We start from the raw sequence: 26,666 nt of genomic DNA, 5'->3' as shown, positions 1-26,666 counted from the left end.
GATGACCAGCAAAATTGGAAGGCTTCTGCTCAGCCCTAATCTCTAGCCCGTGCTAAATTCCTGTAGAGCAACTGCAAAATCATTAAATTTTTCAGTTTTTGGTCCCTAAATATTATGCGATCATCTCCAAAAGTAATAGGGTTCTATTCTGGCCCTAGTCCTACCTACATTTTAAATTTCGTGAGAATCGGGCCATAATTGCGACCTGTAGAGTGATTACAAATTAACATGGACAGACGGTCGGACGGACATACATAGCTAGATCAACTCAGCTCAGCGAGATAGGAAGATCCATATATACTTTCCTATGTGGGAAACCAATATTTCGAGGTGTTACATAATTGTTGGTCCAATCAAACTTTTAATACCCCCAACACATAGTATTGTAGGATATAAAAACACCATTAAACAAGCTGGAAAATACTTTTAAAAATTTACGATTTCTGGTTTTAAAAAATATTTTTGAACTCCATTATTTATGACAGCGACCTTGATATTTATAAAAAGTAAAAAATGCAGTAAGTTCGGCCTGGACGAACTTTGAATATCCTCCACCATTTGGAACGAAGTTAAAAAAATAAAAGACCGAATACACCCATTATATTGGGATCTATATGAAGACGTGGACTTGCATATGAAACCTGTATATGGGGCCTATACGAAGACCTGGAACTGTGTATACAATTTTCTGTCATATCGGGGGGTACTGTTATATGGGGGCTATACGATATCATGGACCGATATAACCCATCTTCGAACTTGATCTGCCTGCAGACAAAAGACTGATCTATTCAAAATTTTAGTTTCCTATCTTTATTTGTTTTGACACTAGCGTGATTACAACAAACAGATGGACGGACGGTCGGAAAGTACTAAACCGTCTTAGAATTGTACGCTGATCAAGAAAATATATATACTTTGTTGGGTCTAAAATTATTATTTCGATGAGTTACAAACGAAGGGCACCGTGCCAGGGTTTTTTTGAAAGATATTTAAAAAAATGGACGATCTAAGTTTGCAATTTCAACTATTTGAGGAGAGGAACCAAAATTCTACTGAAGCCGACCTTGATTTTAGATTTTTTGATGGCCAGTTATGCCAAAAAAAAATTATTTTATTTTTATACTTAACGCTTTGATTGATGCATTTTTTGAAGTGTAAAAAATTTTAAAATTGACGAAAATTGATTAACTTAACGATTGAAAATGTTACTTAGATCACTTCTTTGCGACAAAGGCTGTCAAAACTGTGAAGTATGGAATAAAATACGTCAATACTATAACAAGATTGTACTTACATTTCCATAATTGCGCAGCGTTGAGGGGCTCATGCTAAACAGACGATTTAAGTGATTCGAGGGAGATGCAGAGCTTGTCGATGGTGATATGGATGAAGCGATTTCTGCAAATATGGGTGAATGGTCTGAAAATAAAAAAAATACAACAAATTGCAATGATTATAAAATTGGGATAAAGTTCGGTCGGTCCGTTCAGAAAACTTGATAGATGTTACGAATGTTTCAGACGCATTTTACAATCTAATTATTTTTTATACCCTCAGTCATATGGCTCCTGACCGTATATATCTCTTGGTACGAACAAAACGTGTCTCCTAGACCAAATCCGTTTCAGGACCTTTGGAGTTGATCTAGGGCTGTCCGTCCGTCCGACCATCCGCCTGTCTGTCTGGTTGATGCGCACGATAAATTTGGAAGGCAGCGTCCAATTTGATCCAAACTTGGTAGATCGAAATATTATTGTCAAACTTAGGTCGAGTTCTGATATGAGCAACATCGGACCGCTCCTTCTGGTAGCTCTCCCACAAAAGGTCAACATTTTCAAAGAAAACAAATTACCTTTGCAAATCCCAATATTTTTCTTAGTGAATGTGAAAATTGACGATATCGGTCAACTCCATCAAGTACCTCCCCCACAAAGGGTCAACATTTGGAATCATTATAACTCTTATAAAATGTTAAATAAATTTAAAATATGTGACGACCACTCCTTCTGGCACTACCCCCACTAGGGTCAAAAATTGAACAATCTTGAAGCTCATAAAAAGCGAAATAATCATCCGATTATCTTCAAATTGAACACATTTCAATAATTTAATTTAAATGAGATCTGCTGTGAAGAAGGAAGAAATCGTTTCATTCCCTACAAAGGATCCGAATTTTCTTCAGCTATTCTTGTCAAGTTTGGTTGATGTAAATATTTCTCCCAACAAGTTAAAAGGTATCAGTCGGTTTCGACGGGGTTCGCAGATATATGTCATCTTCACAACAGATATTGTGTTAGCAAAAATGTTCACATCTGTGAAATTCGAAGAGAGTTGGATGCTTGTTTCGCTTTCTTTGGACGTTTTGTTTTTTAAAATCTTGAACCCTATGTGGGGGAGGTACCAGAAGAAATGGTCCGATCTCTACCATCTTTATAACAGAACTTGTGTTGATAGAAATAATAAAATGTACCCTGAATGAAATACAGTCATAATGAAATCGGATGGTAATTGAGCGTTTTATGAGCTTCACGGATATTCGAAAAGTTGACTCTTTGTAGGGAAGTTACCAGAAGGAATGGACCGATATATCCCCTCCTCGCAGCATATCTTGTGTTAGTAGAAATAATGGGATGTGTGAAATATGTAGATAACCGGATGCTTGTTTCAGATTTTATTATCGATTAGGTTATTCAAAATGTTGTGGGGAGGGGAGGATAGTTACTGGAAAGAATGGTCCAATCTCTATTATCTATATAACAGATCTTGTGTTGATGGAAATATTGAGATATGCCAGGTCTAAATGAAATCGGATGTTAATCTCGCATTTTATGAGCTTCATAGATATTAAAAATATTGCCCCTTTGTGAGGGAGGTACCAGAAGGAGTGGACCGATATATTCCATCTTTACACCAGACCTTGGGTTAATAAAAATATTGTGATGTGTGTAATTTGACAAACAGACAAACGGACTGTTACATCACATTTTATAAGAGTTAATAATATTTAAAATGTTGACCCTTTGTGGGGGAGGTACTGGATGGAGTGGACCGTTATTGTCCATGTTCGCACCTGACCTAAAACTGATACAAATATTAGGTTTTGTAAAGTTGGAGCAAAATTGGATTATTCTTCCCTTTATATGCAGTAAAATATTTTATTGAAAATTTTGACATTTTCTGGGGGAGTTACCAGAGGGACTGGACCGATATTGCCCATCTCTGAACTCAATTAAAATTTGATATAATGTTGTACCAAGTTTGGATCAAAAAGGATGCTCCCTTCGAAAGTTGTCGTGCGCAGTAGCCAGCAAGACAGACAGACGGACATCGCTATATCTATTCCAAACGTCCTGAAAAGGATTGGGTCCAAAGAGACCGTTATTCCGATGATTCACGTTTTGGTAGTATCAAATGGTATGTACCCTCTCTACTCATATGGCTGAGGGTATAAAAATTGTATAGCAAAATTTCGGTAATATGTCGATTTGTTTTCGATTTGTTAATTCGGAATTATATTTTAGTTATCTATGATATTGCTTGGAAGAATACTCTTAAGAAATTATATTTTCTAAATGCAATCAGTCAATTTTATGCCAAAAAAAAGTCAAAATTGTCTCCATCACTTATCTGCTAGTGAATGATATTGATACAATCAACTTACCTCCTACAGCTGGCGACGTCATTTCCTTGGCGAATGCAAAGAAATCGTTGTTGTTGCACAGATCCGTTGAATTCAAAGTTATGCTGGGATTTCGAGGCCTCAAAAATTGTCCACTACTGGCACTATTGGCGGTGGATGGAGTGGCCGTGGTCACACTACAGCCGGTATTATCCATGACATTTGGTAAATTCGTTGACTCCAGAGGTGAGGCTGATTTCGGTGGCATGTGGGATGGTGTGGCGGTGGTGGACCCCGAAGGGGACGATGTATATGACATTATGTGTGGAGTTGTGTTACGTTTTAAGATTGGAGCCGGTGGCAGTTGCGATGGTGAGGAGTGACGAAATTGTGAAATTCCCCCTCCCACACCAGCTTGATTATTTGTGAACGACAGGTCACCCTGTTGTTTGGGTATGGCCAAACGTAAAGTTTGTCGGGCAGCTAGTCTACGTGCAGGCGCAAATTTATTCGGTTGTGTGGCATTGGTTGTGTGCGGTGTTGGGCTGGCTGTGGTTGTATTGCAGCCAGGGCCCATTGTTTGGTTTGAGTTTGATGTTGAGACTGATTGGGTATGACCACGAGAAGTCATGTGTGAGCCGGTATGATGTTGGCTGGGAGCCGTTGTTGCTGTTTCATGATTATTAAAGTTATGGGTTTGATTGTTTGTGTTGCTGCTAGCCGGCATTTTTGAGTTGTGTGGTTGCTGTTGTTGTGGCTGCGAATGGTTGTGAAGATAATGATGTTGATGATGATTACCCAGCTGGGGATTGCTAATCAAATGTGAAGAGTTCATTTTGTTGTGCTCTCTTGTCGTGTGGGTTCTCTTCGATTGTTTTTAAGAGATTCTCTTAGGTTAATTTGTTGGAAGCAAACAAAAAATATTTGTTTTTGTTATTGATTTTGGTTGTCTGTGATTTAGCAAACACGTTTTTCTCGTCACGTACATGTGTGGGGGAAGGTTTGTTGTTGTTGTTACCAGTCGGATAGATCTCAATAAAAATTCATAGGTGGCGCTAGTTTTTTTGCTGTTGTTCTTATATTTTATGCAATAGTTGTTCATTGCTACGCGGCATGTTTGTGTAAAATTGCGCAACAGATTTACATAGGTCAGTCATGTAAATATCCATTTGAGCATTCAAGTCGTATCTGTAACAAAAATGAAAAATAAAATATAAAAAATTAATGGAAAAGAAATATTTTTGGAATATATTTTTAAATATTGCATTACTTATGTAAGTGTGTAGATCTTGATGCAGTTTTAATGATGAATATTAGTTTCACACAGTCATTTTTGGGCAAAGAAAACTCTGATTTTTGATGATTTTCATAAAAAATACTAAAAAATTTTCGCCGAGCGAAAGTCAGTTTTTTAGAAATTATAGACAATTATAGAAATTTATTAGAATCCGAATACAAATAAATATTGTAGACCACGCATATAAGCACATTCTATGTAGAAGGAATTGCTTACAAAACACCATTCGATTTTTATTCCCAACACCATACTATGGAGGGTATATTAACTTCATCATTCCATTTGTACCTGCTCGAAATACTCATATCAGTTCCAACAACATATTAGAAGATCATTGATACTACAACCTCTGACAAAAAATTACTTATGCAGGTCCACGCCTTCGTAGAGCCCGTATGGTATTAAAAGTCTCCAATAGAACGGAATTGTTTCAAATTTCGTATTTAAAGTTCATAGTGGGTATTACAACCTATCTTCGTCTTCGTATTGCCCCTATATAACAGTACCTCCCTAAATTCATTTGATGATTTTAGAGATTATTCATTGGAATTGTTTAAAAATCGGTACTACAGCCTATGACAAAAACGTTCTTATGTAGGACCACGTCTCCACGTCATTTGAGCGGTATTTTTCGACGGCATTTTTTACCTTCAGCCATGTGTATATTCCCTCTGTATCCACATGGCTTTTGATACGGCCAAAACGTGCCTCATCGAAATAACGGTTTTAGACCCTAGGTCTCTTTGGACCAAATCGGTTTCAAGACACCTGGAGTCAATCTGGCGATATCCGTCCGTTCGTCTGTCTGTCAGTCTGGCTTGTAAGCACGACAACTCTCGAAGGGAGCATCCGATTTGGTACAACGCAATATTGTCATCAAATTTTAATCGAGTTCGGATATGGGCAATATCGGTCCACTGCTACTGGTACCTCCCCCACAAAATGTCAAAATTTCCACATAAAATAATTTACTGCACAGAAAAAGAAAGTACAATACGATTTTACTCCAACTTTGCAAATCCTAATATTTGCATCAGTGCAAACTATGTCATATGCGAAAATGGACAATATCGGTTCACTCCATCAAGTACCTTCCCCACAAAGGGTCAAAATTTTGAATAATTATAACTGTTATAAAATGTGACGTAAGTGTCTGATTGTCTTTAAATTACACGCACAATATTTTTACTAACCCAAGGTCCGATGTGAAGATGGAATATATCGGTCCACCCCTTATGTTACCTCCCCCACAAAGGGTCAAAGTTTTGAATAATAAAAACGACCATAAAATCCGAAATAGGCATCCGGTTCTCTTCAAATTACACACATCACAATATGTTTATTAATCCCACGAAAGTTCAATATTTTGAATATCCAAGAACCTCATAAAACGCAAAATTAACATCCGATTCCATTCAGACTTGGTACATCTTAATTTTTATATCAACACAAGATTTCATATAAAGATGGTTGAGATCGGACCATTCCAAAGTCAAAAGTTTAATTAACCAAAACGATCATAAAATCCGAAATAAGCCTCCGGTCCGGTAAATGTTGAAAATTCAAAAGCTCATAAAACACGCAATTAACATCCGATTTCATTCAGACTTGGTAAATCTCAATATTTCCATCAACCTCTCCCACAATCAATTATTTTCATAAAATTGGAAATATATGTTCGATTTTCTTCCCTGAAGGAAGTGGTCGATAATATATAAGTCATCTTTTATAATTTTATATAATTTTTTTCTTCAAAGCTTTTGTATTTGCACCTTTTCTTTTAAAATTTAAATTGTGAAGAGTATTTAGACCATTTGTGCTTGAAACCACAAATGCTTTGATAATTTTTGCATCCCTTTTTCCAGTGGTAGGTATTCAATTAATGGATTTTGAAATATGTATTTTCTGTTATTACATCATTTTGGTGCAACTTTCCCACCGGCTAAACTATGTTCCCATTTCTTCACAATTGTTATTTTTTTCTTGGATATGCAATTGTGACCCAATATTCCCCATATGGCAATTGGCAAAGAAAAAACCCCAATTCAATTGCTTTGGTTTTGGCCACTTTTGGTCACGAGCAATGTCCGCCGCTTCACTGACGGCAAAAAGATTTAATCATCAGTCGAAACAAAACCGGCTAAGCATTGTCATCGTTTTTTTTATTTTTCTGCTCCTCTGGCCAAAATGCAATGACCATGAATGACGAGACGCGGCGAGATGCTGTTGCATTTCGGTGAATTTTCTTGCGTTCATTTTGGCGGTTTTTTTTTTTTGTGAGGTGTGTTAGCTTGACGTTTTTTTAATTTGTGTTTTATCTGCGTCGATAATAACAAAAAACGACAACAATAAACCAATTGGAAGACAAAAGAAAATTGCCGCGTGTTGTTGTAAAATTAAATGCCAACAAACCGAATAGTCAGTTTTTTTTAGCTCGAAGCGCATTATTCAACGCCGCAATGAACTTGGCAGTAATGTTGTTGCGTTTAACAACAAACATCGCCAATCATTTTGTTCGGGATGATAATAATGCCGCCGACTGTAAAAATGTCAGAACGACCATTTATTTAATCACTCACCGGGTCGCCGGAATGAATGGTCGATTCAGCGGCCACATGAGCAATTTCATGCATCGGAGAGAAAGAGAGAGGGTTTAACAACCTTTTAAGGAACTTCAAAAGGCGTCAGTCGTAATGGTGAAGGGAGTCGTTTCTAGGAACACTTCCGACTTATGATTTCATATTTTATTGCAAAATTTCAATGGCAATCATATCTGAATTATTTAATATTTGTAACAGATCGTCTGTACATATGCGGTAAAAAAATCAAGGATATCGATCAAATGCTTTTGATATCTCCCTAACAAGGATCCATATTAATTATAACCTCAACCATATGGCTATTGGCTATAGAGGGATAATATTATTTGATACGCCCAAAACGTGCCTCATCGAAATTACGGGTTTAGAAACTAGGTCTCTTTGGGCCAAATTTTTTTGAAGACATTTAGAGTTGATCTAGGGTTGTCCGTCCTTCTGTCTGGCTGGCTGGTGCGCACGATAACTCTCGAAGGGAGCATCAGATTTGATCCAAACTTGGATCGGTAACTCGTGAAGGTAGTATCCGATTTTTTTTCCAACTTTGGTACATCGTAATATAAGGAGAAAGGGTCATTCGATTTTGTGCAAAATTTAAAAATATCAATATTTTTGAAAGTACCACGCCAGGTGCGAAAATTGACAGTATCGGACCACTCCATAAAATCTAGACCTGTTGTGGGGAAGTACCAGATGCAGTAGACCGATATATTCCTTGTTCACACCAGATCTTGGTGTTTTAAAAATATTGAGATGTGTGAAATTTGAAAAGAATCTGATGCTTATTTCGCATTTTATAAGAGTTATGATTATTCCAAATTTTGACTCTTTGCAAAGGGCGTACCAGAAGGAGTGAGCCGATACATACCATCTTCACATCAGGTCTTGTGATAGTGGAAATATTGAAATGTACCGAATTCGAAAGGAATCGTATGTTAATTTCGCGTTTTACGAGCTTTATTGGCATTCAAAATTTTTACCCTTTCTGGGGGAAATATCCAACCAACTTCAGAAAGCTGTCATTTCTAACAGCCAGGCTGTTAAAATTATTCTACTGATAGCTTACAAAAGCATTTTTACAAGCATTTGGTGAGAATTTGAGAGATTTCTTTATATTAGGCTGGAAAACAACAAGTGGCTATCGTTAGAGCACTCCAGCATTTAAATCTGAATAAATATTTTGTGTCTCGTATCGTCCGTTACCGTGATACTGGTAGCGTAGCCCGACGTCACGGAATTGGACGGAAGGAAACAGCAACATCAGCAGAAATGGTTCGAAAAGTAAAGAAGCGATTTGATCGAAACCCGCGTCGCAGAGGCCGAAAAATGGCTGGTCAGCTGAACATATCGCAATATTCCATTCGGCAAATATTGAAAAATGAGCTCGGGATAAGCCATTGAAGTTCCATACAGTGCAAGAACTTACACCGCGACAGAAAGAAAATAGACTCACAAGAGCTAAAGAGTTGCTTCGCTTGGCGGAAAGTGGGGAACTGCCGAATTTTCTCCGATGAGAAAACATTCGTTGTCCAGTAGTTTTTAAACAAACAAAATGATCGTGTTTACTTGCCAAAGAGGTCAGCTGAAAATGTGCACCTTCGGTTGGCCACCAGAACTCAAGCGCCGGCCATGGTGTTGGTGTGGGCCGTCATAACAGTCGATGGTCGCTATCCGCTCGTATTAATCGACCGAGGCATCAGAATAAATGCCGAATATTATCGTGAAAATATTCTGGAGGGTGTGTTAAAGCCTTAGGCACGCAAACATTTGATGCTATTTCCGACATTTTTTGCTTTCATTCAATAAAATTAAGAAAAAAAATCTAAAAATCATGGCGTTTGACTTTGTTGCAGTTTTTTTATCTCACCCCGTATTCCATTTTTATACCAGACCTTGGGCTAATAAAAATATTGTGATGTGTGAAATTTGAAGACAATTTTATAAGAGTTATAATTATTCAAAATTTTGACCCTTTTGTGGGAGGTACTTTATGGTGTGAGCCGATATTGTCCATTTTCGCATCTGACCTAGAACTAATACAAATATTAGGATTTACAAAGTTGGAGCAAAATCAGATTATCCTTTCTCTCTCTGTGGTGTACAACAGCCAGACAGACAGACAGACGGACGTCGGGAGATTGACTCCAAATATCCCGAAATGGATTTGGTCCAAAGATACCTAGGGTCTAAAACCGTTATTTCGATGAGGCACGTTTTGGCCGTATCAATCTTCTGAAGCTATATTGCTGAGGTTATAATTAAAAAAATCCTGAACTCCAAATCGTATGCCTTCTTTGAGATATAGACAGATAATCGCTCAGACGTCTAGCTCAACCACATATATTCTGAAATCGATTTCGTCCAAAAGGAGACCCAAGATCTAAGACCATTATATCAATGAATCACATTTGGCCTTATCAAATTATGTAACCCTCTGCAGTTGTAAGACTTAGGGTATTTAAATCCTCATTACATCTCTACAATTTAGATTTGCTGGCCAAAATTGAATGGAATACCCACATTGGTCATAAAGCAATCAATATCGCTTTTTTTTGTGTGGGAGTTCTACGTGGCAAATTTAGTATTTGCTGTTATTGTTTTTTTCGTATTTTTCTCATTTTTTTTTAATTTAATTGATTAACGGCTGGCAATGTGGTGGTTTCATGTATTACCTTATATGCCTCAGGTATTCTCATTTTTTTTCAACTTGTCAGCCATTTGTATTTTCTTGACATGACTTTTTCAAGATCATTTCAACATTTGCATTGTTGTTTGCCACAAAATAGCTCCACGATTTGTGGCAGCATCTAAAGTTACCTGCTGCTCATCTGGAAGAAAGCAACACAGAATCCAATAATTGCTGTGTAGAATTGAGATTCTTTATGAACAATTGATCGAAAAGACGCAACAATCCCGTATTGTCTAGTGGTTAGGATATCCGGCTCTCACCCGGAAGGCCCGGGTTCGATTCCCGGTACGGGAAATATATATTTTTTATGCATTTATTTTAGGAAAAATTTTCGGTTGAAAATTTTCATTGATGAATACCATAATCTGGCAAAGATGGTGAATAGCTCGATTGATCATTTAATAGATACACTTGAAAAAGCAAAACATCTATGCCGAAGAATAGCCACATATCGTACAAGAGATACCTATGGGCCCTGGAAGAATGAAATTTTGATGTATGCTCTGTTCCAGAACCTGCAAGAATCCACTAGTTTAGCATTTTTTTTTCGGTATCACAAAGGAAATATCAGTCATTGTAGCAACATTTGTGCATTCTTGCTGGTCGGTTAATATTTTAATACTCATATGGTTACAGGGGGTGTATATTATTTGATACGATCTAAACGTGCCTATTCGAAATAACGGTTATAGACCAGGTCTCTTTGGACCACATCTGTCTGCTGTCTAAATAATGCGCACGATAACTCTCGAAGGAAGTATCCGATTCGGTCCAAACTTAGTACATCGTAATACTATTATCAAATTTAGATCGAGTTCAGAGATGGGTAACATCGGTCCATTCCTTCTCAACCTCCCCCACAAAAGAAAATATTTTACAGCACAGAATTGGAAAGGATACTCCGATTTTGCTCCAACTTTGCAAATCCTAATATTTGCATCAGTGCTAGGTCAGGTGCGACAATGAACAATATCGGTCCTCTCAATCAAGTACTTCCCCACAAAGGGTCAAAACTTGAATAATTACAACTTTTATAAAATGTGATTTAAGAGTCCGATTTTCACAATTTTCAATACTTTTATCTGTCATAACTTGCGAGAAAAGTCAGCGATTCTTTGCAACTTGCTATATCTAAACATATCTCTCAACCAGAAACTGGTCAACTATATCTGGTACCTCATGCACATTTTAACATTTTCTAAAAATGATTACATATCTCATATGAAGTGGAGGAAGTAACCAGTATAGTCCAAACCTGGCGCGTCACAATGTATAACCCGAGGCAATGTTCGATTTTTTAAATATATTTTGACTTCTGTTATGATTATTTAAATTGTTGACCCTCCATAGAGTAGGTTCCGAAGGAATGGGACAATATTGTCCATTTCGTATCGGAGTTAAACAATTAGGATATAAATGGTATTGCCTGAGGTTATACATCTGTTGGCAAAACCGACTGATACTTTTTAACTAATTGAAATATAACTTATCAGTAAAGTTTTCAATATTTGCTAAGTATCCCGTATTGTCTAGTGGTTAGGATATCCGGCTCTCACCCGGAAGGCCCGGGTTCGATTCCCGGTACGGGAAATCTTTTTACATTCTATATAATAAAAAATGGCCTAAAATAAGAGAATTCTTCTTTGGCATGCATATCATATTCTCACGAATGCATTTCGAAAAGTTTTGGTCATTTAATTATTAATTGTTTTAAATTGCGTATTACCATAGCATAGTTTGACAAGACATTTTGAAGACGATAAGATTTATCCCGTATTGTCTAGTGGTTAGGATATCCGGCTCTCACCCGGAAGGCCCGGGTTCGATTCCCGGTACGGGAAAATATTTTACCACTCAAATTCGAAACAACAAAATATTCTTGCCACGTAAAAACCTTTCTATACGAATGCACTTCAAGTTGCATCTTTTAATTTTGTCATAACTGTATTTCTTATCCCGTATTGTCTAGTGGTTAGGATATCCGGCTCTCACCCGGAAGGCCCGGGTTCGATTCCCGGTACGGGAAAATTTTTGCGAAATGTCATAAATTAAAAAAATTGAAAAAGTAAAAAAGTGAAGGATGAGATCGACCGAGGGGTAAAGCTACTTGCCTGCCTAAGGTTACAAACTCGTTAAGATTTAAGAGTTGTTCAAGTTTTCTAATTCCCCAAATAAAAACTCTTCGGAATTTGTAATATTTAAAAAAAAAGTTTGGATAATAGGCACAGATATTTAATATTCATGTAAATGTAATATCCTCGTTTTGGTTTAGAACAATTTGATATATGAAGAACGTTTTAGAGACATTTGTCTTTTAAAAACGGGGTAAATTGGTATTATAAAATGTTTATTTTTCTCACAATACTTATCCTTACTTCATTCGATCGCCACCATAAGTCTTAGTCTTTTTTCCTTAATTAAAAAATTAATTTATAAAAGTTGGAAGTCTTTCAGGCCTGGTTGAAATTATGATCTGCAGATAGGTTTTTAGAGTGATACATGTAGCCATTGATCTCGTTTTTATTGAATTTATGCCCAACATTTTTTGGAGTGATGTAATTTAATACTTTACCTTTAAATTACAGGGTGAGATAAAAAACTGCAATAAAGTTAAACGCCATAATTTTTAAATTTTTTTTTTAAATTTTATTGAACGAAAGCAAAAAATGTCGGAAATAGCATCAAATTTTACAATAAGTTTAGATTTGTTCGAAATGGTCACTTTTGGCATGAATTATGGCCAATGAAACCGTCACACGCTGCTCGTAGGTTACTCTACGATATTTTGGCCCATTCCCGGCGAAGCGCTTGCTTGAGGTGATCGACACTTTGGTATTTTTCAACCTTCAACCTTTCTTTCCAAAATACTCCAGACACAATAGTCCAACAGATTGGTATCCGAAGATTTTGGTGGCCATTGTGCGCTGGAAATAAAGCAAGGAACCTCATTTTTTAACAATTCTTGGGTGGCGCGTGCTGAGTGCGATGGTGTTGAGTCCTGTTGGAATGTCCAAGGTCTGTGGCCAAAATGTTTGCGTGCTCAAGGCTTTAATACACCTTCCAGAATATTTTCGCTATAATATTTGGCATTTATTCTGATGCCACGGTCGATTAATACGAGCGGAGAGCGACCATAGGCTGTTATGGCGGCCCACACCATCACCATGGCATCACCGGCGCTTGAGTTCTGGTGGCTAACCGATGGTGCACATTTTCAGCTGACCTCTTTGGCAAGTAAACACGATCATTTTGTTTATTTACATACTGGTGGACAACGAATGTTTTCTTCTCGGAGAAAACCAAACTCTTTTGCTCTTTTGAGTCTATTTTCTTTCTGTTGCGGTGTAAGGTCTTGCATTTTTTTAAATTTCAATGGCTTAACTCCGAGCTCATTATCCAATATTTGCCGAATGGAATATTGCCATATATTCAGCTCACAAGCCATTTTTCGGCCACTGCAACGCGGATTTCGATCAAGTCGCTTCTTTACTTTTCGAATCATTTCTGCTGATGTTGCTGTTTTCTTCCGTCCACTTCCTTAACGTCGGGCTACGCTATCAGTATCACGGTATTGAGCGATGGTACGAGACACAACAAATTTATTCACATTTAAATGCCACTTGTGGTTTTCCAACCAAATATAAAGAAATCACACTATCACGCTTGAATTCCATCACGAATAACTTTTTTCTGGAAAATTCTCACCAAAATGCTTTTGTACGCTTATAAACAATATAATGAGCTGTCACTGAAATAATTTTAACAGCTTTCGGGCGAGTGGCTTAGAAAAGACAGCAGTCTTACGTTGATTGCAGTTTTTTCATCTTACCCTAGATCACGTAGAGCAATTATATATCCCAGCATTTGTTTTTCGATGAAAAAAATGTATAGCGATAATCACAAATAATGGGTGTCCACAAGGTTTTGCCATATGCCGCAGAAAACGGAGTTGTACAGTTAAAAAGAATATATAATTTTTAAAAAGAACTTATCACTAAAGTTTTCCACATTTGCTAACTATCCCGTATTGTCTAGTGGTTAGGATATCCGGCTCTCACCCGGAAGGCCCGGGTTCGATTCCCGGTACGGGAAAATTTTTGCGAAATGTTATATAAATTGATAAAACATTTTCGTAGAAAGATTTTAATACACAATAATGTATTCTGGAGATTTTTCGAATTGTAGGTGTAAGATGGAGTGCATCAACAGGGTAATTTAAAAACTATGTACATTAAAAAAGCAAGAAAGGAGGGATCAAGCTTGAGCGGTCTTCCGGTGCTTTTGTGTTTAAATGTCGAATAAAATCACATCAGATAATGTTTAGACAACTGGTAAAGATATTTTATTTTCATATACATATAACACTAAAAATTTTATATCAAATTTATAACGAAAATTTATAAATGTGGCATGAAGGAATGCCACTGATTAACGTTAAATTGATTATCATGCGCATTGATTCTTTATCCCGTATTGTCTAGTGGTTAGGATATCCGGCTCTCACCCGGAAGGCCCGGGTTCGATTCCCGGTACGGGAAAATATTTTAAAACACTTGTTTCCAATATGCAAATTATCAATGAAAAGTATGATGGTTTGGATTTGGCCGCCAATCGTTAAAGTGCGGTCTTATATTAAATAAAAATTAAAAACTTTCTTTCTTAATTTTTAACAAAATTAAAATTGTAAGGGAGTAATTTCCAAATGTGGAAACTCCTTTCCTTCGTATGGATTATTATTAATTTTATAATTATTATTAATATATTCTGGGACAGAATAAGTCGATTCGAACAGTATCGGTCGTCATCGGATCGCCTGCTTATGTAGTCTAAGACTGCTAAGTTTCCGCGTTTTTCCGAAAGAGGGGTTTTTTCGTTTACCAACTTTATTACTCTGTACCTCGATCAGAATAGAAAGATGCAACATCATTTCTATGAGCAGCTAAGCATGAGTATAATAATAACATTAACTAGAACTTAACTATTAAATGGGCAAAGGTAAACTAAAAATTCTTCAAATGAAACCCCGTTCAAGGAATTGGTATGAAGTGTATAGTTTTACCATTTAGTAACGCAGAAGTTGGAAGAGTTTTTAGTGACATGAACCTTATAACAGCAGAAATCAGAAATAGAATGATATAATACACTATAAATTCACTTATTTACATTAGATGCGGATTGAAAAGGTTAAATAAAGGTTGCGAAAGTTTTAAGATTACAAACGATGTCTTCATTCTGTCTCTAATTTTCAAGTAGCAGGACTTAAGACATTATAATAAAGTCATATTAAATTTAAAAACAGATTTTGGACCTTATTGGTCCTATTTCCGAATAACCTTCATGGATCTGGAACCAAATTTATTTTTTCCAAAAATCTGTCATATCTAAAAAATTTCATGGTTTGGACCGAAGTAACGCATATTCTTATAGAATTTGCCCTTTATTAATGCTTAAAAAAGAGAGTCATGCTGATGGCTATTCAGAACAATATTTGTAAATTAAGGTTTCTCTATATGAATTGTTGTAAAAAAGATCAGAAGTGCGCCATTCGTGTATTTCTTAATTCGCCTGGAATTAACTGTCAGCATTTCGGTGGAATAGACATTTTGGTATTTTTTCCTCTAAAAATTGGGACACATTTTATCCGGTCACTGTTATCACATGGCCATCCAAAATGCTTGGCTGGGCCGATACCGAACCTCCACTGAAAATTTCCTAAGGATCGGACGATAATTATGACGTGCCAGAAAACTTTCAATTTTTGGTCCATTTGAATATTTGATAACGTCTCAGTATCATTCCCACGCATTTTAATAAAATTAGGTTACACACTTTTTATATACTATAGCTTAACATGATATTAACATCTACGTTTTCCTTATCCCGTATTGTCTAGTGGTTAGGATATCCGGCTCTCACCCGGAAGGCCCGGGTTCGATTCCCGGTACGGGAAAATATTTTGAAGTACTTATTTCAAATATGCAATTTATCGTTACACAAAAAAAAATGATGTTATTAAGGTCCTTGAACTTTAAATAAAATTGATTCTGTGGGAACTTTATTTGACAACTAACAAAATTTTGAAAGATTTCCTTTATTTCATTATTTTTTTTTGTATTTACCAGCCATCAAACTGAAAACAAAATGCAATATGCAGGAACAAATAACAATTTACATGAAAAAGAGGTATATTTAAAAACTATCTAATCGGGTCACACCCACCTTTTTACCGATAAACATATAAGATAAGTACGGAAAAAATTTACGCAAAAAAAAAGAAATTCAAGAGCACAACGAAAAATCTATCATTACTCTAATATATATTTAAGAGGGAAAACTTAAATTTTGTAATATAACCACATGGACCCTATTTCGATATAATTTCCACAATTGTCAATAAGGCCAAATGAGGAATTTTGTATCCCGTATTGTCTAGTGGTTAGGATATCCGGCTCTCACCCGGAAGGCCCGGGTTCGATTCCCGGTACGGGAAAGTTTTTTGCTGTTTATATTAAAGAAACAAAATAATTGTGTATCCTCCACCATGCAAAGGAGGTTATATTAATTTTTATACCCTCCACCTTGGAAAGGAGGGTATATTAACTTTGTCATTCCTGTTGGTATCTTGATGATTTTTGCCACATTTTTTCATGGATTTGTCTACAAATTGGTATTTGTTGGTCATAATGGGTTCTAGCTCCGGTTGCGAAACATTGTAAGTATAGGTCCACGATTTGGAATAGCCCCCATATAACGGTACCTCCCGTTATTCGGTATGTTGATGATTTTTGCCACATTTTCCCACGAATTTGTCTAAATATTGGTATTTGTGGGTCATAATGGGTTCTAATGCTATCTTTACCCTAAGGTATGTTTTTTTTACTAGTTTTTATTCCGTTTGTAACACCTCTGAATATTCTTCGAAGACCCCATAAATTACATGCATTCATGATCAGCATAAAATTCTATGTCGATTTAACGATGTCCGTACGTCTGTTGAAATTATCATACAGACTACATTATTTGACGTAGAGCTTTGACACAATAGTTTGTTTTGTCTCTATGACAGTATTAACTATGAGGTATATCCGTCCACGTCTTCATATAGCCCCGATATAACGGGCCGCAGAACTTAATGCTTTTTTACTTGTTTGTTTATATGTTAGTTTTTTTTATACTATAGCTTAAGATGATATTGACATCAAAGTGTTCCTTATCCCGTATTGTCTAGTGGTTAGGATATCCGGCTCTCACCCGGAAGGCCCGGGTTCGATTCCCGGTACGGGAAAATATTTTTAGAGTACACCTATTAAGCATCTGCTGCAAAATCAGGAAAACGAAAGCTTTTCGCCCAATTCAGCCACTAAATTATTTGTGAATATCTCCGAAAACGGTAGTTTTCGTGAATATCGGTAAACGGTCAGAAACACCCCTTTCGAAATTAGTTTTGATCAAAATACAATCCTCGTATTGTTATCAGTAATGTTGGCGAAGACCTATTCCCCTAAAATTCAAGGATTCTATGGAATCTGTATCCGAAAGCTTAAAAAAATTGGAACAGGTGGGATTTTGCCCCCTTTATTTAGGTTAAGTAGTAAACTGTCAAAACGCCGATACACGCCGTGTCTTCTATTTTTAGTTTACTTTCATAATCTACGTATTTTTTCCCGTAAATAATAAATAATAATAATTGAATTTTTTGACGAAATATTATTGAAGAGACTTATTTGAAAAAATATAATAAATTGGAAAATAAATAATTGAACTTCCAACTTATATTTTGTACAGTACTTTTGTTTTATTGTTTCGGAACCTGCAATAATCTACTATTTTTGCAATTTTTTTCGATATCATAAAGGGAAAAGTCGGTTAACATCTTTACATTCATGCAGTTCTGGAACATACCAGATACTTTATAACCATTTTGATGCAGATATTGCACAATGGCTGTTAAATTAAATTATTTAATACAATAATTTCCAACGTTCTTTCTTTAATAAATTCGATGGATTTTTATATAAAATCTACTTACAATTTGTCTAACAAAGTATTTCAATAATTACCTGCAACATAAAAATGTAAAGCATTATTAAAATGTGAATAAAAGTTTTAAGTATAATAATTCATAATTTTTTATCAGAAAACATATTAATACAATGATTGACAACGAGCAAGTCAAGCAATTTTTCTTTTTTGTTTATTATTTTTTATTTAGCTAATCTCATAACATGCCGCGTAAAATTGCAATGCCCACATAAATGTCAATTATGTTTAAGATTGACATTACGCTTTTAAATTTGTCCATTTTCAACTGCATATCTAAATGACAACTTCATAAACAACATTTAATGGAACTGAGTTCGTTTAGTTGTTGTTTGATTAGTTGGCTTAAAACATGTTTTAAGCTCATTACCAACAGAGTGGCATTATTCAAACAAAAGTTGGTTTTTGTCATGTTGGTCAACATTTATTTTAACGATTTTCTCAATGTCGAAATGCTGATCTACTTCCCAGTTTTCAATTGCAAGATGTTACATCAACCATAATGAAATAAAAATTACAACAAGTACAAAAACAGTATGTTGGACCGTGCCGAACTATAAATACCCTCCACCATTTCGAACGAATTTGAAATTTTTCAAAAAAAAAAAAAAATACAATCCGTTAAAAATTTTGTTAAAATCTTAAAAATACCGAATAAAGCCGTTATATTGGGGTCTACACGCAGACATGGACCTGCACAAGTAACTTTTGTCATAGTCCATTAAAATATTCAAATACGAAACTTGAAAAAAATCGGTGTATAGTGTAGCTAAAATCATCAAAATACCGAATATAGGGAGGTACCATCGAGAGTTTTGTGTCATAGACTGTTGTACCCATTAGGAACTTCAAATACGAATTTTGAAACAATTCAGGTGAATAATATCGCTAAAACCATCAAAATACCGAATATAGGGAGATGCGTTATATGGGGGCTATACGAAGGCGTGGACATGCAAAGGCAACTTTTGTCAGAAGCCTTTACGATATTCAAGTACGAAACTTGAAAAAATACGGTTAACAACGTAGCTAAAATCATCATCATCAACGTAGCTATACAACGTCGTGGACCTCCATAGACAATTTTCTGCCACAGCCTATTGTTCGAATTCGAAATTTCAAAAAATGTCGGTGAATTGTTCCTAAAATCGTCAAAAACGAATATAAGGAAGGTACTGATATATGTGACCTATAGGAAGTCCTGGACCTGTATAGACAATTTTCTATCATAGACTGTAGTTCCCATTACGAACTCTAAATTCGAAAAAAAAAACTCCTGTGAATAATTTCGCTAAAATCATCAAAATACCGAATGTTGGAAGGCACCGTAATATGAAGACTATACGAAGACGTGGGCCTGCATACGCAATTTTTTGTCATAGGCTGTAGTACCCATTGCGAATACTAAATTCGAAATAACTGCGGTGAATAATGTCCCTAAAATTGTGAAAGTATTGATTATCGGGGGTACCGTTGTATGCGGGCTACACGATATCGTGGACCTATATAGACATTCCTTTTCCAGGGAGGAAAGTGCAAGAACTTCTTGTATGGATTTTAAGACAATTCCATTGAAAAATGTAGCTAAAATCATCAAAATACCGAATATAGGGAGGTACCGTTTTTTGGGGGATATACGATATCGTGGACCCATATGGACAATTCTTTGTGGGGGAGGGGGGTAAAGTACCCATAGAGAACTCCTTGTGTAAAATTTCAGACAAATCTATTGAAAAATTAACCTAAAATCATCAAAATACCGAATATAGGGAGGAACCATTATATGGGGGATATACGATATCGTGGACCTATATAGACAATACTCTTTCAGGGGGTGAAGTATTCAGAAGGAATTCCTTTTGTGGATTTTCAGACAATTTCATTGAAAAATTTGGCTACAATCATCAAAATACCGAAAATCGGTGGGTACCGTTATATGGGGGCTATACGATATCGTCGACCGATATATGACATCTTCGAACTTGACCTGCCTGCAGACAAAATCCAAAGATTTTCAACAATTGTTCTCATTTTCCGCCACTTCAATGAAAATCTTTTGTTTTTTTTTTTATTTAGCATCACAAAAAAGTTTTCCCGTACCGGGAATCGAACCCGGGCCTTCCGGGTGAGAGCCGGATATCCTAACCACTAGACAATACGGGATACCAAGCCATCTCTCTTATTTTATTATTAAAACACAATCACACACTACTAACATGTGCCGTAAATAATCACCCCAAACAAGAATAGAAAAGAAAAAGTTCGTAAAATAGAAAAACCAAAAAACATTCACACACAACACACGTTCTATAGAATAAAAAAGCAACAACAAAAACAATAAGACTCATTGTAGCAAACAGAAATGCTTCAACCCCACACTCAAAACACACATTTGCCAACAGCACACCAACAGTCAGGATGGCCGAGTGGTCTAAGGCGCTGCGTTCAGGTCGCAGTCTACTCTGTAGGCGTGGGTTCAAATCCCACTTCTGACAAACCTTATTTTTCTATTATTTTCATTTTCTATAATTTTTTTCTTTTTTGCTTTCCTTCCCTGAACAATATTTTGCGAAATTCATTATTCAAGGTTATCAGTATCAAAGAAAAAATATAATTATTCTCTAATTAAAAGAGGAAATATATATTCACACAAGCTTTTATATGTATTCTTAGTGACCTCAATACGTGTGACCCAAATAAGCGATTTTCAATATTTTTTTAGGTAATTATGTCGTGCAAAAAATAGAATAAAAATATATTATTTGAAGGCATTTAAAATGCGAAAAAAAAAACTTGAAATGATTGTGTATGTTGTGGGTTAAGTCATGGCATATGCAGGGTGTTTTTTTTAAGCCCGATAGAACTTGAAACTGTAAAAAATAACACAAAAAATTAAATTTTAATCAATTTTATTTATTCGAAAGATCAATACGTGGCATTAACATTTGAAAATGATTACGGGCATTTGGGCACCGCGGCTGTTCTTGACGAAGTGCATTCTGGACGTCCAATTTTTGACCACTTTTTCGAGCACTGCTGGCCATATGTCACGAATAACACACAAACACAAACATTGAACTGTATGATTTGTGGTCCCATATAGATAGTTCACCGAGAAATCTTCATTCCGGCTGGCCAAATACCTGAAATAAAACCAAATTTCCCAGCAGAGGCAGCATGCTGATCTAGCAAATGAGCATGATGATCTCCAGCGTCCCAATCCTGCTGTTCCAGAATCAGTGAATTGACAGTGGAAGTCAACCGTTTGATGGAGGAGCATAAGAGAAACAGGTAAAATAGCAGCTAAGTTCGACGGGCCGAACTTTTAAAACCATCCACCACTTTGAAATAATTTTGAATTTTTTCAAAAAAATCCGTCGAAAAGTACCACTTAAATGAAAACCGCATAAGTGATTTCCTGGCATTGGTTTTAGTGCCGATTCCGAACTTCAAATACGAAATTTGAAATAATTTCGTTAAAAAATGTTACTAATATTATACAATTTGAAACAACTCCGGTGAATAATGTTTATAATATCATCAAAAAACGGAATAAAGGGAAGTACCATTGTATGTGGGCTATACGAAGACGTGGACCTGTATAGACAATTCTTCGTCATATGTTAAAGTACTCATTACGAGCATCAAACTTGAAATACGAAATTTGAAACAATTTCGATTCAAAAAGTCGCTAAAATTATTAAAATACCGAATATTGGTTGGTACCATTATATAGGCGCTATACGGTATCGTGGACCTATGTGGACAATTCTTTTCCAGGGTGCAAACTACTCAGAAAGAATTCCATGTGTAGATTATCAGACAATCCTATTGGCATTTTGGCTATAATCATGAAAATACCGAATATCGGGAGGTACCGATATATGGAGGATTTACGATATCGTGGACCTTTATAGACAGTACTCTTCCAGGGTTGAAGTACTCAGAAGGAACTCCTTGTGTGTATTTTTAGACATTTCCATTGAAAAATGTGGCTAAAATAATCAAAGTTCTGAATATCGGAAGGTACAGATATATGGGGTATACGATATCTAGGACCTATATAGACAATTCCCTTACATGAGGTAAAGTACCCACAAGGGGCTCCTTATGTAGAATTTCAGACCATTCCAAAGAAAAACGGCTAAATCCATTAAAATACTGAAGATCGGGGGGAACCGTTATATGGGGCCATTACGATATAATGGATCAATATAGCCTATCTTCGAACTTGAACTGCCCGCACACAAAATTGTAGCTTCCTATCTTAATTCGTTTTTATCTCTAGGGTGATTACAACAGACGGAGAGACAGACGAACAGGGTTACAAACGGAATGACGAGCTTAATATATCCTCCATACTATGTATGGTGGAGGGTATAAAAAGTGACTAGACCATCTGACATCTAACTTCTTCTCGGCATCAGAGAAAGCTTTCCAGTTTCTAACCATCAACAAGGATTTCGTCCACAACATAGTACCACAACAGCATTCCACGTCATATCCACAGTCGAGGATTAAACCAGAACAAGCCGTATCATAGAACAGTGGTCGTTGGCCCTTGACTCATCAAAGGTCTTTGATACAGTCAACCACGCCACACTGTTTGAGGATATAGAGAGAACTACCCTCAAGTTTGAAACGCTGGATAATCAAGTATATGTGTGGAAACCAGCCGTACGTGGAATTTCGGAACAGAATTCCAAAACCCGTAGAGTTAAACAGGGGGTTATCTAAGGCGCGGTGACATTGTCGGTTGACATAAATGTAAGGTTGAGACAACTATATTGAAGAGCTTGCCGCCTACTTCCACGCGAGGAATATGCGAATATCCCCCACTAAATCTACGGTCAGACATAATATGCTGAATATGCAGGTCGAGAGAAATTTAATTTCGACCACGAACCGACCACCCCTTCAACAGCATGTTCAAGTCCTCTGCGCAAGTCACCGCTACCTGCGACATATTTTTCCACCACGAACCGACTACCCCTTCAACAGCATGTTCAAGTCCTCTGCGCAAATCACAGCTACCTGCGACAAAATGAAAAGATCCTCAAGGCGGCAGTACTTGGGTTGCGATAAGTAGCCTTTTTTGATCCCTTATAACGCGATAGGTCGGTCAGTGTGGTCTGCGAATACAAGTGCTTCACAGTGGAAGAATTTCCAGACCTGCCAAATGCTGCCCTGAGAACTGTGACAGGGTGTCTCCTCATGACATCAGTGGACCATTAACATGTAGAGACGAAGGTTCTTCCCGCACGTCAGCATTACCATACGTTTTCGTTGTATAACCTGCTTGGGTTCTATCGTGGGAGTCATCCAAACCATCATATGGTGGATACAACTACCCCACCCAGGCGTGTCAGGAAGGACATATACGATCTAGAAAGGGAGGTCCAAGACAGGTCTAAGTGGCATTCATACTAATGAAGTAACGGATGCCACTAACTAATTACAGTAAGAAGTCATGGTCCGATGTCCCTCATTTTTTGGATATCCAATATTAGTGCCTATTCTTAAATGTGAATTTGCACACTCTTAACAATATTCTCCTCTTCTCCTTTAAATAAAAACCTAACCATCAAATTAAGCTGGTGTTTTTTCTTTCGCCTATCCAAGGTATAAACAATTGGCGTAGGGCATGAACGTGTTAAAGTTTTAAGCCAATTAACACCATTGCCGATTGAGATAGACACTAATAAATAGTTAGCATTCAATGGTTACGGTATTTCGTAATGAAAGTACGAAATGGGTACTACAGTCTATAACAGAAAATTGCACATGCAAGTCCAAGTCATCGTATAGCCCCATATAACGGTAAATTCCTATATTCGGTATTTTGCTGATTTATTACCAGAATTGTTTTAAATTTCGTAAATGAAGTTCCTAATGAGAACTTCCGTCTATGACAGAAATTTATCTTTGCAGGTCCAGGTCTTCGTATAGCCCCCAGGCCTTCGGTACATCACTATATTCGGTAATTTGATGATTTTAGGATTTGTTTCAAATTTCGTATCTGAAGTTCGTAATTGGTATTACAGTCTATGAAAGAAAATTGCTTATGCAAGTCCCCTATATAACCTCCCCATATTCAGTATTTTGCTGGTTTCATCGAAATTATTCACCGAAATTGTTTCAAATTTCGAATTTGAAGTTCCTCATGGGTACTACATCCTATGAGAGAAAATTGCCAATGCAAGTCCAGGTCTTCATATAGCCCCTATATATCGGTACCACCCTATATTCCGTATTTTCATGATTTTACCTACATTATTCCCCGGAGTTGTTTCAAATTTCGTATTTGCACTTGTGACAGAAAATGGCTGCTTTTTAACTTGTTTTTATTATTATTTTATTTGTCTCTCCAAAATTTTTCATAGAAATTACTCACAGGTCCTCATGTCATGTTTTTGCGTAAAGTTCATTCCGGTTCATTGCTCCTTTGCTCCAAACACATCTGAGAAAAATTACTCAACATGTTCGTCAATTAATTACAAACTATTTTTATACTTGCCAGCCTTATGTTTCGAGAAGAAAAAAAAAAACGATTTCATGTTCTGGCCTTACAACAGGGACATGTAGATTTTTTGATATCAACTGCCATATCTGAGCGACAACTCACACACTCACTCAAGGTCTGCAATCGGAGAAAGAAGCACTTCAATACCGATATTCGTTTAACAAAAAATAACCTTTATTTCGTTTACTCAGCATGAGAACGGTTGCAAATGTTTTGAGTGGGTTGCAAGCGGTCATCATGACTGATGATGTATATTTATTTACGAGTGTGTAGGTAAATGTGTGTGTGTGTTTGCATTTGAGATATGAGAGTACTAATTAATGTGGGTTACAATTTAGGGCATTGGTTCAATGCCATTCGAATGCAGGTTTCTAGGTTTGCCATATTCGTAGAATATTGTAAATGCCGAATAATCAATTTTTTCTTGTTCTTCTGTAAATTATCGAATAAGGTATTCTCCAGTTCATGTAAACAAACATCGATTACGTACTAATAAATATTTATAAACAAACGAATGGCATTGTAAAGAAACAAAGAGGTATTAAATTAAAATGGAAGCTCGGTGAGAAATCAAAATTTGAGGGTGTTAAATAACCTTATGTTCTTCTTTGTTAGACAAGTATGGCTCGCTGAAGAAGTTTCCACCAAGGAAATATTGGTCTTGGATTAGGAGATATTCGGTCAAATATAAAAATACGATATTTTGTAGAGAATTCTTTTGGAAGAAGGTTGTGTTGGTCTTCCATGAGAGTAACATTTGCCGTCTTATTTGTAGACTCTTTAAGCCTCCATAAAAATGTTTTCATCAGAAATTTGTTTTATGTCACCTTTCTATTTGTCCTTTTCTGGAGATCTTTGGGGTTGACTAACTCTTTTTCGAGCGATTCGACTACAACTCTAATTTTTCAAACAGGAGTGACTCGGGAGCGCTTCCACACAAAACAAAAGAATGAAGAGTACTTTCCGCATAAAACTCCCACTCTATGAGCAATCTCGCTCGCAAACAAGTTACACACCCGAGTAAAAATGAGCAAAATTTTTGCTCTTTTGTATATTAATACTAATTTGATCTTATACAGGATCAATTTTTTGGGCCTTTTTGAGAAGCTATTTCTGGTCCATGATAAGACGATTTGTTTGCTCCCCCCCAAAAGAAAAGAGTATTTTAGACTTCTATTAACAGGTCATCAATAAGAAAATATTGTTGTTATAAAGCCATATCTGTACCGATTTTCACAAAATTCGACACACTTATTTCTAGACCAATATCTAACCAATTTCGGAAGAAGTTATATATGGGAGATATATCTAAATTTTGACCGATTATCTCCAAATTCAATAGCGCTCGTTATTGAGCCAAAAAAAGATTTATGCAAAGTTTCATCTCGATCGGACAATAAATGCGACCTGTGCCTTATTTACAAAAGTACATGAACAGACGGACGGAAATTCATAAATCGAATCAGAATGTGATTCCTAACCCAACATCAAAAGGAACTATGGATCTATCTCGCTTCCTTCAGTACAGGGTGAGATGAAAAAACTGCAACCAAATTCAGATTGCTGTCATTTCTAAGCCATTTGTCCGACAGCTGTTAAAATTATTCCAGTGACAGCTTGCAAATGCGTTTTTACAAGGTGAGAATTTTTCAGAACAAAAGTTATTCAGGATGGAATTCAAGCGTGATAGTGTGACTTCTTTATATTTGGCTAGAAGACCATAAGTGGCGATAGTTAGAGCACTCCAGGATGTAAATGTGAACAAATCTTTGTGTCTCGTACCGTGATACTTATAGTGTGGCCCGACGTCAAGGAAGTGCACGGAAAAACAGCAACATCAGCAGAGATGGTTCGAAAGGAAAAGGAGAGACTTGATCGAAACCCGCCTCGCAGTGGCC

At 36.4% G+C, this 26,666-nt stretch overlaps 1 protein-coding gene and 11 non-coding genes across 15 annotated transcripts in view; 10 read left to right on the top strand and 2 right to left on the bottom strand.

Annotated features, from left to right (window-relative positions):
• Positions 1 to 4,435, bottom strand: part of LOC101888424 (NAD(+) hydrolase sarm1) — a 177,478-nt gene extending 173,043 nt beyond the window's left edge. Inside the window, exons 1-2 of one of the 4 annotated variants that reach the window (XM_059124473.1) lie at positions 3,665 to 4,435; positions 1,298 to 1,422 (exon numbers count right to left, since the gene is read on the bottom strand). In XM_059124473.1, the coding sequence (XP_058980456.1) occupies positions 1,298 to 1,422; positions 3,665 to 4,349 (810 nt within the window). In that variant the 5' untranslated portion in view covers positions 4,350 to 4,435. The remainder of the gene's footprint in view (positions 1 to 1,297; positions 1,423 to 3,664) is intronic. The other 3 variants (XM_059124474.1, XM_059124475.1, XM_059124477.1) reach the window with 3 other exon arrangements.
• A 5,992-nt stretch (positions 4,436 to 10,427) lies between these two features.
• Positions 10,428 to 10,499, top strand: TRNAE-CUC (transfer RNA glutamic acid (anticodon CUC)). The gene has a single exon. It is a non-coding gene; the product is annotated as a tRNA-Glu (tRNA).
• A 1,224-nt stretch (positions 10,500 to 11,723) lies between these two features.
• On the top strand, positions 11,724 to 11,795 carry TRNAE-CUC (transfer RNA glutamic acid (anticodon CUC)). The gene has a single exon. It is a non-coding gene; the product is annotated as a tRNA-Glu (tRNA).
• A 179-nt stretch (positions 11,796 to 11,974) lies between these two features.
• Positions 11,975 to 12,046, top strand: TRNAE-CUC (transfer RNA glutamic acid (anticodon CUC)). Its single transcript has one exon. It is a non-coding gene; the product is annotated as a tRNA-Glu (tRNA).
• A 113-nt stretch (positions 12,047 to 12,159) lies between these two features.
• On the top strand, positions 12,160 to 12,231 carry TRNAE-CUC (transfer RNA glutamic acid (anticodon CUC)). Its single transcript has one exon. It is a non-coding gene; the product is annotated as a tRNA-Glu (tRNA).
• Positions 12,232 to 14,225: 1,994 nt separating this feature from the next.
• Positions 14,226 to 14,297, top strand: TRNAE-CUC (transfer RNA glutamic acid (anticodon CUC)). Its single transcript has one exon. It is a non-coding gene; the product is annotated as a tRNA-Glu (tRNA).
• A 374-nt stretch (positions 14,298 to 14,671) lies between these two features.
• TRNAE-CUC (transfer RNA glutamic acid (anticodon CUC)) lies at positions 14,672 to 14,743 on the top strand. The gene has a single exon. It is a non-coding gene; the product is annotated as a tRNA-Glu (tRNA).
• A 1,340-nt stretch (positions 14,744 to 16,083) lies between these two features.
• On the top strand, positions 16,084 to 16,155 carry TRNAE-CUC (transfer RNA glutamic acid (anticodon CUC)). Its single transcript has one exon. It is a non-coding gene; the product is annotated as a tRNA-Glu (tRNA).
• A 468-nt stretch (positions 16,156 to 16,623) lies between these two features.
• Positions 16,624 to 16,695, top strand: TRNAE-CUC (transfer RNA glutamic acid (anticodon CUC)). Its single transcript has one exon. It is a non-coding gene; the product is annotated as a tRNA-Glu (tRNA).
• Positions 16,696 to 17,418: 723 nt separating this feature from the next.
• Positions 17,419 to 17,490, top strand: TRNAE-CUC (transfer RNA glutamic acid (anticodon CUC)). The gene has a single exon. It is a non-coding gene; the product is annotated as a tRNA-Glu (tRNA).
• A 2,846-nt stretch (positions 17,491 to 20,336) lies between these two features.
• Positions 20,337 to 20,408, bottom strand: TRNAE-CUC (transfer RNA glutamic acid (anticodon CUC)). The gene has a single exon. It is a non-coding gene; the product is annotated as a tRNA-Glu (tRNA).
• A 249-nt stretch (positions 20,409 to 20,657) lies between these two features.
• TRNAL-CAG (transfer RNA leucine (anticodon CAG)) lies at positions 20,658 to 20,740 on the top strand. Its single transcript has one exon. It is a non-coding gene; the product is annotated as a tRNA-Leu (tRNA).
• Positions 20,741 to 26,666: the final 5,926 nt, after the last annotated feature.

Source organism: Musca domestica, unplaced genomic scaffold (assembly GCF_030504385.1).
Source record: "Musca domestica strain aabys unplaced genomic scaffold, Musca_domestica.polishedcontigs.V.1.1 29, whole genome shotgun sequence".
In the NCBI taxonomy this organism is placed as follows: Eukaryota; Metazoa; Arthropoda; class Insecta; order Diptera; family Muscidae; genus Musca; species Musca domestica.
This window is presented reverse-complemented; position numbering and strand designations above follow the sequence as displayed.